Raw genomic sequence first — 12,963 nt, 5'->3', positions numbered from 1 at the left:
AAGGGTTTATATATTCAGATGTTTATTTAGACAATTCGAGTAATTTATCAATCTGGTCTTGTATCCATCCGTGGAAGTGCGTCACGTTTGTGTGGACCATGATAGAGGTGGTACCGCTGCGATACAGGGTGATACCATACGCTGTGTAGTATATCGACTTCAGAGCCTGAAAGTCAAATTAGAATATATCAATGAACGGTTACACACTACTTTTTTATGATATAGGTTTGCGGATGAGCATATGTGCCACCTGATGGTAAGTGGTCACCGTTGCCTATAGTAACGCTAATGAAATATTAACCATTCCTTACATCGCCAATGCGCCACTGAATCATTTACCCTTCATACTGGAACACAACCATACTGAGTACTGTTGTTTGGCGGTAGAATATCTGATGAGTAGGTGGTAGCCAGACCCAGACGGGCTTGCACAAAGCCCTACCACCAAGATATTGTTTGTTACTCTTCTATAAAAGTGGTATCAAGCAATCTTAGCCACCATTTCTCAGAGTATTACTAAGTGAATACGGTATTGATTGGAAAGCTTGGAATTAATACTTGTTGACTTCCAGGCAGGATACATTACATACCCAGGATATAACCTACCCAGACGGGCTTGCAAAGGGCCCCACCGCCAAGTGACAATTAAAAAAAAACATCGTGTGAGAAATTTGAATTACAAAATGTGTTTTTCTTTAAAAGAGGATTGTTATGTTAATGGTAACACACGCACACAAACACATGAACAGATAATTTTTTTAGCGGGTTATTAGTTGATTTACAGAATCCCATCATCTAAATAATTGCTTTTAAATATAAAATATATTGATAGTTCCGGTACCTCTTCAGGGCATATGAGGCCTCCCCCTACTTCCGGTTCATAATCGTTCCTTGCTGCTATAGTGCATATGAATGAGTTGTCCAAGGGTATGTTGCCTTCCACGCACTTGCTTTGCTGAGGTATGACTGTGTTGACCTGTAAATATATTTATGTTGAACATCTTTTTAAAATCGACAAATAAAATCAAATCAAAATAAACTTTATTCAAGTAGGCTTTTACAAGCACTTTTGAATCGTTATTTTACAATTAAGTGAAGTTTTAACATTTTACCGTCGTTTCGGAAACTAGATTCTACCGAGAAGTACCGGCAAAAAACTCAGTAGTTACTCTTTTTTAACATTTAAAAAATACAAAGTCATGTATAAGATTTTAAATGAACACGGTTATTTTTATTACTAAAGTAATTAATTGCGACATTTACCATGTTTTTTATTTTTGTCCGGTGGAGCTCGATATTTCGACATTGTCTACGAATGTCTTGTTCACGAGTAAACATGGTAAATATATTCAACATGGTAAATATTCTAACCTAATAACTTTAGTAATACAAAGTCATGTTAGTTAAATACAATTATTTAAATTAATATATCCTGCCTGGAAGTCAACAGGTATTAACTCCACGCTTTTTTATCATCTATAAAATCCTGTATAGAATAATATGCTTTTTCTACCAATGTATTTTTACAAACGATTTGAATTTACTAAACGGAAAAGTCAAAAATGTCTGCGGAATTTTATTATAGAAACGGATACCTTGCCCCAAGAAGGATTTATTGACTTTGTGGAGTCGGAAATGGCGTCTTGGCGTTATAAGATTATCCTTACTTCTAGTGAACATACAATGATTACCACTGATTTTATCAAAGTGGTGAATGTTATAGTGAATGTACATAATATTGTTGTAAATATATTGCAACGCAAACAAACATCAAGCCGAGATAACCCCAGTGGTTAGAACGCGTACATCTTAACCGATAAGTTCGGGTTCAAACCCAGGCAAGCACTACTGAATTTTCATGTAATCTGGTTTATTATTCAATTCATGCTCGATGATAAATGAAAACATCTCGAGGAAACCTGCATGTGGCTATTTTCTGCCAAACGTGAATCCTGTAGCCTGCATTGAAGCAGCGTGGCGAAATATTCTCCAAACCTTCTCCTCAAAGGAACCTCCTTAACCCAGCCGTGGGAAATTTACAGACTGTTGTTATTTGTCATTGCAGTCCTATTATGGAACCCTCTTCTTCAATCTCTCATCTTTCTATCCGTCCTAAGTCAAAAGAAAATTCATCTTTATTGTACATATCTAATATGTATTAGCGACACGCCCCGGCTACGCGCGTGTGCAATGCTGAAACTAAATATACAGCAGAATTTTTCTCGTTACTTCATTATATTGTCCATTTATAATATACATAAAGCTTTCTCTCGAATCATTTTATCTATTTAAAAAAAAAACGGCACCTTAATCCGTTGTGTAATATTAGAGATCTAAGCATACATAGGCACAGACAGCGACTAGCGACATTAAGTAAAGTAAAGTAAAGTAAAGTAACAGCCTGTAAATTTCCCACTGCTGGGATAAGGCCTCCTCTTGAATTAATGAGAGGGTTTGGAACATATTCCACCACGCTGTTCCAATGCGGGTCGGTGGAATGCACATGTGACAGAATTTCGATGAAATTAGACACATGCAGGTTTCCTCACGATGTTTTCCTTCACCGCCGAGCACGAGATGAATTGTAACACAAATTAAGCACATATATATATAGTGGTGCTTGCCTGGATTTGAACCCGCAATAATCGGTTAAGATGCACGCGTTCTAACCACTGGGCCATGTCAGCTCTCACGACAGTAAGCGACTTTGTTTTATACTATGTAATGATAATGTATACGTACGTAGTAATCGTCACTGGACACGGCGACGCAGGATGTAGCGAAAAGTCCTTTGGTTTCTGAGCGGCAGACCGGCTTGACCCACGGCGGCAGAGACTCGTCGTACTTCAAGCCGAGGATGGCTATGTCGTTGTATCGAGTTTCTGTAAACAATTATCTTTAATTATTTGATCGTAGGTGGTCATCGCATCCAGCTCGCATCCAGCTCCTGCCAGCCGTCTTGCGCTGGATGCGAGTAGCCGAAGAACGATATCAGTGGCATCCAATTGGAGAGGCCTATGTCCGGCAGTGGACGGAAATGGGCTGATGGATTGGATTGGATTGGATTTGGTCATCAATATAGATATTGCCTGCTTATAATATTTACTGCCTACCTATAGCAGTAAATATTATAAGCAGTCCTTCACTGTGCAGGCAATAACACTTTGGAACAACTTACCGCTATGCATAAGACAATCTAAATCATTACAAATATTTAAAAATTCTCTGGAAAAATTGTATTTGAACACTAATAATGATGACATTTGAGATACAGTTATTTAATATCCTATTATATTTATTAATAATATTATATTTATTTATTTATTTTTATTGCATATACTATATAGTTATATGTATGTATATATGATTTATTTATAAATATCTTTATTCTGCTTTATATTTTATTTATTAGTATTTTTTGTATTTATGTATTTGCTATATTTATTGAGTTGTATTTGTTATTATTCCGTAATGTAAGTTTTTACTGCACCACCATATTGCCGTCTTTCATACGCATTATCCTTCTAACCCAAAGGTTGTCTGGAAGAAATGGCTTATAAGCCATAAGACCGCCTTTTGCTTGGCCAATTTCGTTTGTATGAAAATATTTTTATTTTGTCTTTATGTATATTTGGTGTGCAATAAAGAGTTAAATAAATAAAATAAATAAATATTGGTGCAGTTAGACATATTAGCTAAAATGTAATATCTCTTGTGTCGGTAGTTACACTGGCTCACTCATCATTCAAAGCGAAACACATACTAAGTATTGCTTTTGGGGGTAGAATGTCCGATGGTGTGGTAGTTCTCCAGACGGGATTGCACAAAGTGTTAGCCACTGGTTTTGGGGATGGTGTTCTATTTGTAAATGAAAAAGATCACAACTGACTTTTATCACCAGATATCTGCTTGACGATCACAGATCTGGAATATTACTCACACAGAAGAGAAACATACTAATGCACAGTACAGAAGTAACTTATATAGGCTTGCAAATATTTATCACATAACACTAAATTTCCTACTGCTGAGCTGAAAAGGAAAAGGACAGGAAAAGGACATATTCCACAATGTTGTTTCAATGTGGGTTGGTGGAATATACATGTGGCAGAATTTCTACGAAATTAAACTCAGTATGTAAGTTTCCTCACGATGTTTTCCTTGACCGCCGAACACGAGCTGAATTATAAACACAGATTAAGCACATGAATAATCAGTGATGCTTGCCTGGATTTTAACCCGCAATCATCGGTTAAGATGCACGCGTTCTAACCACTGGGCCATCTCGGCTCTTCAATTTCAATTTTAATACCGTAAATTTTCTTAAATTTTGAGTTACTCATTAAAAAACGTCGTAACACTCACCGCTGTCAAAGTATTTGTGGATATACACCTTTCTGACATCATAAAGATTGTAATGGTCTTTTGAGAAACGAACGACCATGGAGTCCTCAGGGTACTGTTCGATGCAGTACGCTGACGTCATCAGCGCACGGGACTCCTCGCTAATGAAGACCGCGGCACACAGCGGTACGTTGGGATCAGATTTACTGAAAATTTGTGGTTGGTTTGAGTTTGAGACTTACTTAAGTCTATTGTAAAATACTTTTAAAAATGGCTGCTGATTCAGCTCGCCTTACAGCTGTGGGTTATGAAGACCTCAGTGGTCGAGAAGTGTGTACCGGTGTTCATGGTGATACAAAACACACAAAACAGGAATAGACAAAGTGTTTTTCCAGCGTGAAAAATTAATTAAATATGATTTGGTAAGGTAAACTTCTAAAATACACTAACAAAATATATCCTGTAAAATAAATTTACGGAATTTGTGATCAGACGAAAAGTGGATTATGGTAAGATACAATTCGTATTTACCTGTGTATCCAAGCCCTCCACGGATACTCCCCGGGGAGAACTGACTTCAAAGCGTCCCTCACTCTTCTGGGGTAACCTTCAGGGTTGCTATTACCGCAGTTGGCACCTCCTGACCTTAGAAATTTAATAATTATAACCAAAATATTAATGGAAGATTACGACAAAGGGAGCCGAGATGTTTTAGTGGTTAAGTGCGTACATATTAATTGATGATTGCGGGCTCAAGCCCAGGCCAATACCACTGAATTTTCATGTGCTCAATTTGTGGTTATAATTCATCTTATGCTCGGCTGTGAAGGAAAACATCGTGAGGAAACCAGTAAAAATAAGCACACGGATATCCAGTAGTGCTTGTCCGGGATTGATCCCGCAATCATCGGTAAAGATGCACGCTTTCTAACCACCATGTTGGCTCAACCAGACAAACGCAAGGCAATTTATCTGATGTAAAAATAAGGCTCCATTCAAGTTACCTGAATATGTTTTGTGATTGTGAGAAACAGCATATGTCTGTCTTCGCGCACTTGTTATCGCGTAACCTGTAAGAAAAAGTAATTAGTATAGTACGACACAACTTAGATGTAGCATAGGCAAATTCGATAAAACTGATTCCAGCCGATTCACAACCAACAGAAACAGCTCCCTATCGCGCCACTCGACGCTATTCGTCGCTATAGATTCTCGCGTCAGTTCGGCCCGAGACAGCGAGTGCGTGTCAAATTGAAGAATATATTAGGTCATATGATATTACGCGAATGATATTACGTTTGTGTAAAGATCATATTCACATAAGAAGTAAATATTGATAATTCGCAATAGCGTACTTAATTCGGATGTGATAGTTTTTACGAATTTCGCAGATGCTTAATGTAATTTGTGTTGTACTATATTTGCTGGTTGACGTGAAACATTTATTAACTGCGTTTTTAAACTTAAACAAACGACGGTGAGCTTTAACAAGCAATAATATTCATTTATAATTTTATGCATGTTTTATGGCATAGGTTGGCGGACAAGCATATGGGACAGCTAAGCGGTCACCATCACACATAGACAATGACGCTGTAAGACATATTAATCATTCCTTCCCAATGCGCCACCAATCTTGGGACTTGGATTTCATTGAAGCTGTATCTGAACCTCCAATCTTTAACACAATATTGGGGCATACACAGGAATAACTTACTGGAATTCCGTTTTAACCTTCCCCCTGCTTCTCTGCCTCTGAACTTCTGCATCAGAACAGACGTAGCACTCGTAGCATCCCTTCCCGCTGCCTTCGATGTTGGAACAATTCATGTGACTTGGATTATAGTTGTCTTCTAGAATAAGAAACATTTAATTGTTTTTACTGTATACTTTTATTTTAGATCAAACTGAGAGAATTAATAAATACAAAATGTTAACATAACAAGTCGTAAAATTTTGGCAAGCGTATCGCTACATAGCGATCTCTTCCAAGCAACGTATAAAACAGGATAGCTCGTAGAATAAGAGGCGGAACAGCGTGGATGAGTATGTTCCAAAACCTGCTCCTCAAGAGGAGAGGAGGCCTTGGTCCAGGCCCGAGAAATTTGCATTCTGTTGTTATGTTGTTGTTGTCGATGTTATTATTTAAAAGATTTATAGATGCCATTCCAATGATCGTAAAGGACTGCTGGAAAGTGGTATTCCACTTATTCCAGCTGTTGTGCCATCATCCAGTTAGTATTACCACCATACCATACTAACATCATAGCAGATATCGATCAGAATAAGAAGTACATGTCCCATTAAGAAAAAAGATCTGATGATCTTCAAAGAGCTGAACAGTTGTCTTTTAAGAATGGAAACATTGATCTATTATTGGGGACAACTAATATTCTATTCAAGTTTTAGCCTTGTATTACTAGGGCTGACGACAGAAGCCCAAGAAGTCAGGATTGGTTCTGTGATTTTTTATATAAGCTGTTTTACTTAATAGGCCGGCAGGTGGACAAATGGTAATTGATGGTAAATGGTCACCACTATCGTCGGTGATCATTGACCATCAAAATATATATAATACACAGTAAATACGTACCAGCAACTTGCTCGAAGACATCTTGCAACGCCACGTCCCCTTCAAGGAGAGCAGATACGACAGCGAGAAGATAAAAAAGGACTATGATCCTGAAAGAAGAATTAAAGAAGTGTATAGCTGGTCCAGTATATAGCATACATCAATAAGTTCGACGGTCGTTCGTTTTTACTTGGTGGTAGGGCTTTGTGAAAGCCCGTCTGGGTAGGTACCACCCATTCATCAGTTATTCTACCGCCAAATAACAGCACTCAGTATTGTTGTGCTCCGGTTTGAAGTGTGAGCCAGTGTAACTACAGGCACAAGGGACATAACATCTTAATTCCCAAGGTTGGTGGCACATTGACGATGTAATGAATAGTTAATATTTCTTACAGCGTCATTGTCTATGGGTGATGGTGACCACTTACCACCAGGTGGCCCATATGCTCGTCCGTCAAACTATAACATAAAACATGAACAGAAAGAGGTCTATGTGCTTTCCGGAGCCTAAGTGTGTATCCCTTCCAACATCCAAATTCTTTGCTGTTATTGGCATTTTTCTAAAGAAAAACCTTCTAGCAATTTTACTTTTTGGAGCATAGTTATGGTGTCAATTATATTATACAACCAGAAAATTATAATTTATTGCTCAAAAGATTCGAGATGGCCGCGTTCTAAACGCTTGCATCTTGCGGGTTCAAAACCAGGCAAGCACCAAAGATTGTTCATGTGCTTAATTTGTGTTTATGTTTCATCTCGAGCTCGGTGAAGGAAAACATCGTGAGGAAACCTGCATGTGTCTACTAACGTAGAAATTCTGCCACATGTGTATTCCAACCCGCATTGGAACAGCGTGGCGGAATATAAAAAGTAAAAGTAAAGTAACAGCCTGTTAATTCCCACTGCTGGGCTAAAGGCCTCCTCTCCCTTTGAGGAGAAGGTTTGGAACATATTCCACCACGCTGTTCCAATGCGGGTTGGTGGAATACACATGTGGCAGAATTTCTATGAAATTTGTCACATGCAGGTATGCGGAATATGTTCCGTACCTTCTCCTCAAAGGGAGAGGAGGCGTTAGCCCAGCAGTAGTATATCTATATCTATACTAAATATTATAAATGTGAAAGTAACCCTGTATGTCTGTCACTCTTTCACGACTAAACCGCTGAACCGAGTTTGATGAAATTTGGTATGAAGCAAACTTGAACTCCAAGCTACTTTCCTTTAGGCTACTTTTTGCCTGACACGTGACAACCAACCACTGAAACGAGAGCTAAGCCACGGGCGGCTATTAGTTATAAATATTATTATCTGACAGATACATACCTTAACATTTTGACGTGTAAACAAGATTGTAAGTACCTGAAAGAATTAATTATTTTAATTACTCGTTAAATAATGTTGCATATCATTTTTTTAATAATAATTAGAACGCGTGCATCTTAACGGATGATTGCGGGTTCAAACCCAGGCAAGCACCACTATATATGTGCTTAATTTGTGTTTATAATTCATCTCGTGAAGGAAAACATCGTGAGGAAACCTGCATGTGTCTAATTTCATTGAAATTCTGCCACATGTGTATTCCACCAACCCGCATTGGAACAGCGTGGTCGAATATGTTCCAAACCCTCTCCTTGATGGGAGAGGAGGTTTTAGTCCAGCAGTGGGAAATTTACAGGCTGCTACTTTACTTTACTTATTCACTGGACTTCTAGAATGGAAGACTAGGATACCACTGGTATAGAATGATAGCAAAAAATTTGAATTTTAAAGTGGAGCCAGTGGCGTAGCTTGGTGAGGAATTGCGAAAGCAACTCTGTCTGTCTGTGGTTCTCACGACCAAACAGCTAAATCGATTTTGATGAAATTTGTTATGAACTTGAACTCCAAGAAAGGCTACTTTTTTCCTACACGTGACAACCAACACTTTAAAACAAAACACGAGCGAAGACGCGAGCTATTACAAGTTTAACATACTTAAAACATTTACATTATAATCTATGTTGTACTATATGACAATATATGACATAAGGAAAACATAGTATTACTATATACTCACCGCTTAAAACACAAGATATAATTTAACACAGGATAGAACACTTAATATATCTCATACTATTCACATCGTTCGAAATATATTATTTAAAAACATTACGTTTTAATAATAAACTAAGTATTGACCTTTAAATCTGATAAAACGCAACTACGAGTTACCAAACGCGTTTTCGCACTGACCCTGAGGTCTGGCATGACAGCACGACGATACAAGATAATAAATTTTATAAAACTAACTAATAAACAAAAAAAAAGATAGTGTTTTGATGCGTTGCAAACAATACAGTACTAATTTGACCTAATGTTTATTCGTTACTGTCAGTGAAATCAAATATATAAATAGATCGATCATAACAATATATGTAATCGAATTTATTATATAAACTAAACAACTACTAGATAATGCGAAAAATAAACTGTCAACTATTGCAATCAGTATATATTATGAGTTTAAAAATGGTTATTTATTAACGAAAGTTGAAAATAATACTTAATTTATTCAAAAAATCATAAATAAAAATGCATTTTGAAACGTTTCTCACGTGACACAAAACGGTCCTGATTGGCCGGGCTTATGATGAAGTCACTTGCTTGATAATCTTGCTTGTCTACTGTATGAACCACAGATTAAAATACAGGCAAGTGACGTCACCGACCCATTGCAGTGCCATATTGTCCAAGTAGCGTTTTCGCGCGCTATTTAAATATGGAATTTTTAATTTGATATTTTTCGCCAAATATGTACTAGAAATAAAAAAACAACTCTTTCTGGGTTGCATAACCTCTACTAAGTAATATAATATAGACTTTAAAGTCACCAGTCAAATAGCTTATTGCAAATATATTTATTAAATAATTGTATCAACAAAAAAAACATTGTAAGTAATTATACTATCTGGCAGCCCTCGTTTTCGATGTGATATTAGTTCCGATAGGATCCCATAGATGGCGTTGTTATGACTTGTTCAATTATCATTACATAGTATAAAACAAAGACGCTTACCGCTGACTGTCCCTATGTATGCTTAGATCTTCAATTTTTTTTTTTTATTCGAGAGGAAGGTTTTTGTATATAATACATGGACAATATAGTAAAGAAACACTGATAATTTTACAAGTTTCTAATGTGATGTATTATATATTTTATTTAACTAACATTGACAGCTTTATATTTGATGGTAGTGTTAGTTGGTGGTAGGGCTTTGTGCAAGCCCATCTGGGTAGGTACCACTCACTTATTAGTTATTCTACCGTCAAACAACAGTACTCAGTATTGTTGTGTTCCGGTTTGAAGGGTGAGTGAGCCAGTGTATCTACAAGCACAAGGGCCATAACACCTTACTTCCCAACATTGATAATGTAAGTAATAGTTAATATTTCTTACAGCGTCATTGTCTATGGGTGATGGTGACCACTTTCCAGCAGGTGGCCCATATGCTCGCCCACCAACCTATTCCATAAAAAAAATATTGTCATAAATGGTGATAAAAAAGTACTGGCAGAAACTATTGAGTTTCTTACCGGTTCTTATCGGTATAATCTACACTCCAACCCGAAAGCTTTACAGTACACAGTTAATACAGTTTTGTAAAATGGCGACAAAAGTACTTGTAATAATTTTATACGCCTAATTGAATAAAATAAATTATAATTTTAATTTTGATTGAGGCGCAATATCTGTCAGCTACGATCAAATCTTGCAAGGTGATTTATATTGAAAGTTAAAATTATACAAGTTTGACCTCATATAAAAAAGAATACTGAGTTTCTTGCCGGTTCTTCTCGGCAGAATTTACTTTGCGAACCGGTGGTAGCTTCACTAAATATAGTTGTTAAATGACGATTCAAAAGTGCTTGTAAAAAGTGTGATTGAGAAATGAATATTTTGATTTTTTTAGATAGTATACATTTAAGATTTAGTCCGTATTTATTGATTTCCATTAAGGATATAGGTATAGTACAACACACATTAGATGTAGCGTCGGAAAATGCAATGAAATTAAAATAAAACCGATTACTAACGATTTACACGACCAATAGAAATAGCTCCCTATCCCGCCATTCGAAGCAATAGATTCTCGCGTCAGTTCGACACGAGACAGCAAATGCATGTAAATCGACGTGTCAAATTGACGAATATACTGGGTCATACGATATTACATGTTATTACTTTTGCGTTAAGATCATATTCGCATAAGAAATAAATATTGATAATTTGGGATAGCGTACTTAATTCGGATGTGATCGGTTTTACGAATTTTGCCGATGCTACATCTAAGTGGTGTAGTACTATACGTACCAGTATTGGTACCAGTGATTTCAGTAAATCAAAAAGACATAATAAAGTTAAGCTGGATAATCATTCTAAAACGAATATATTTAATGTTTAATTCATAGTTTAATATCTTTTAGTTTTGACAGGGCGCAGATTATTTCGCCAATGTCACGTAGGATGGAGAAGACACGAATGAGATTGATCGGTACGGTTGAGACACTAAACTCAATTAAATTTTAAAGCCAAGTATAGTAGTCATTTCCTTGTTTATCCTTAACCAAGGACAACACAAACATTAAGAGTTAATAATAGGGTAAATTAAAAATAGTTGTTAGTATTCTAAACTATATATGAAATAAAATATGAAACTAAATTAGACTGTTCACAACTTAATTTTATTAAATTTGATATATTTAAATAAGAATGAACAAAATGGACTAAACACAAACGTCAACAAACATTCAACATTTATAGGGCGAGGGACTAAAACGAATATATATGTAATATAAATAATAATTATTATTTAATATGTCATCAAAATCTACCGCCTTTTGTTTTTCTCGTTCCAGGCAGCACCAGCTCGCCGCACCACGCCACGAGAGGAAGTGACGGGAGTCCAACAATACGGTGTCGATAACCGAATCAATAATCATACTAATAAATATTATTTCAATTAAAAAAACGTATTTAAAAATCGAAACCGTACTAAATATTATTATTTCAAATAAAATGATATAAGTGTATTTAAAAAATTATGACATGTAATAATGACATCTATTTGAAAAACATTACTTACCGATGGTACCTCCGTTGCTTCGCTCCGAATGAAGAGTGCATTTTGTAATGACACACTTAGACGACCACAAAACATTACGTGTGACAAGGTCAAAGCACAAAGTAGGAACACAGGTTGCCTTTTTGAATCTGTGCTTGTTAGGATAGTATTATGACGCGAAAAGTAAGTACGTTACAAAATGATTGAATAGGGGTATACAAACATATAAGTTATTTCTCTTGTTAATGTAAATAAGTTATACTGATAATTCATCAATCGTGTAATTTTGTCATTATAGAATGCTTGTGTCTATAAAGATTCTATCAACTGAGATAGTGAAATTGTGGATGAAAATTTAAATATAAGAATTGGTATTTTGGGTTTATGGTAAAATTCGCCCCTAAATTTAGTTAAAATTTGAAAATTTAGTTGAAATTTGAAATTCATCTTTTTTATATGCCTGATTCAGCCTAATCATCCGACTTCCAGTATCTCGGTTCACTCATTCAAGGCAATGGCGAAATAGATCGAACGGTGAGCACAAGATTAACACAGAATGGCGGCAGGTTACGCGAACAATTTGTGACCCCCGTATTCCCCATAACTCAAGGGGAAGATTTATCAGACCATGATCAGACCTGCTGTCCTATATGGATCAGAGTGTTGAGTTACAAAAGGGATGAGTGAAAGATAGATGCATGTTGCGAGAATGCTGAGAGGAATGTGTGGTGTTACGCGAATGGATAGAGTAAGGAATGAGTACATAGGAGGAAGTTCGGAAGTTACACCGATAGCCGAGAAGTTATGTGGAAGGCGGCTGTCATGGTACGGGCATGTAATGCGGAGGAATGAGGAACATATTGTGAGCATGGATGTGGATGGATATAGAGGTAAAGGACGACCAAGAAAACGATGGATGGATTGTGTGAAAGATGATAT

The 12,963-nt window shown here is 36.5% G+C and overlaps 1 protein-coding gene across 1 annotated transcript; it reads right to left on the bottom strand.

Moving 5' to 3' along the window:
* Positions 1–5: 5 nt before the first annotated feature.
* Positions 6–9,282, bottom strand: LOC124541738 (transmembrane protease serine 2-like). The gene is made up of 10 exons (XM_047119680.1): positions 8,979–9,282; positions 8,243–8,278; positions 6,938–7,026; positions 6,062–6,197; positions 5,349–5,414; positions 4,876–4,989; positions 4,366–4,550; positions 2,743–2,882; positions 842–976; positions 6–166 (listed from the first exon to the last, which is right to left on the bottom strand). Exons 2-10 carry the CDS (start codon positions 8,248–8,250, stop codon positions 23–25), a joined length of 1,017 nt encoding a protein of 338 aa, XP_046975636.1. The 5' UTR covers positions 8,251–8,278; positions 8,979–9,282; the 3' UTR covers positions 6–22.
* Positions 9,283–12,963: the final 3,681 nt, after the last annotated feature.

This window comes from Vanessa cardui, chromosome 28 (genome assembly GCF_905220365.1).
Source record: "Vanessa cardui chromosome 28, ilVanCard2.1, whole genome shotgun sequence".
Taxonomy (NCBI): domain Eukaryota; kingdom Metazoa; phylum Arthropoda; class Insecta; order Lepidoptera; family Nymphalidae; genus Vanessa; species Vanessa cardui.
Note: the sequence above shows the minus strand (reverse complement) of the source record. Positions and strands in the feature narration are given on the sequence as shown.

Coding starts and splice junctions, on each gene's coding strand:
- LOC124541738 (XM_047119680.1), bottom strand. Junction 5,415..6,061: donor AAGGTTAAAACGGAATTCCA/GTAAGTTATTCC, acceptor TTTTTCTTACAG/GTTACGCGATAACAAGTGCG. Junction 977..2,742: donor TGTCCAGTGACGATTACTAC/GTACGTATACAT, acceptor ATATATTTACAG/GTCAACACAGTCATACCTCA.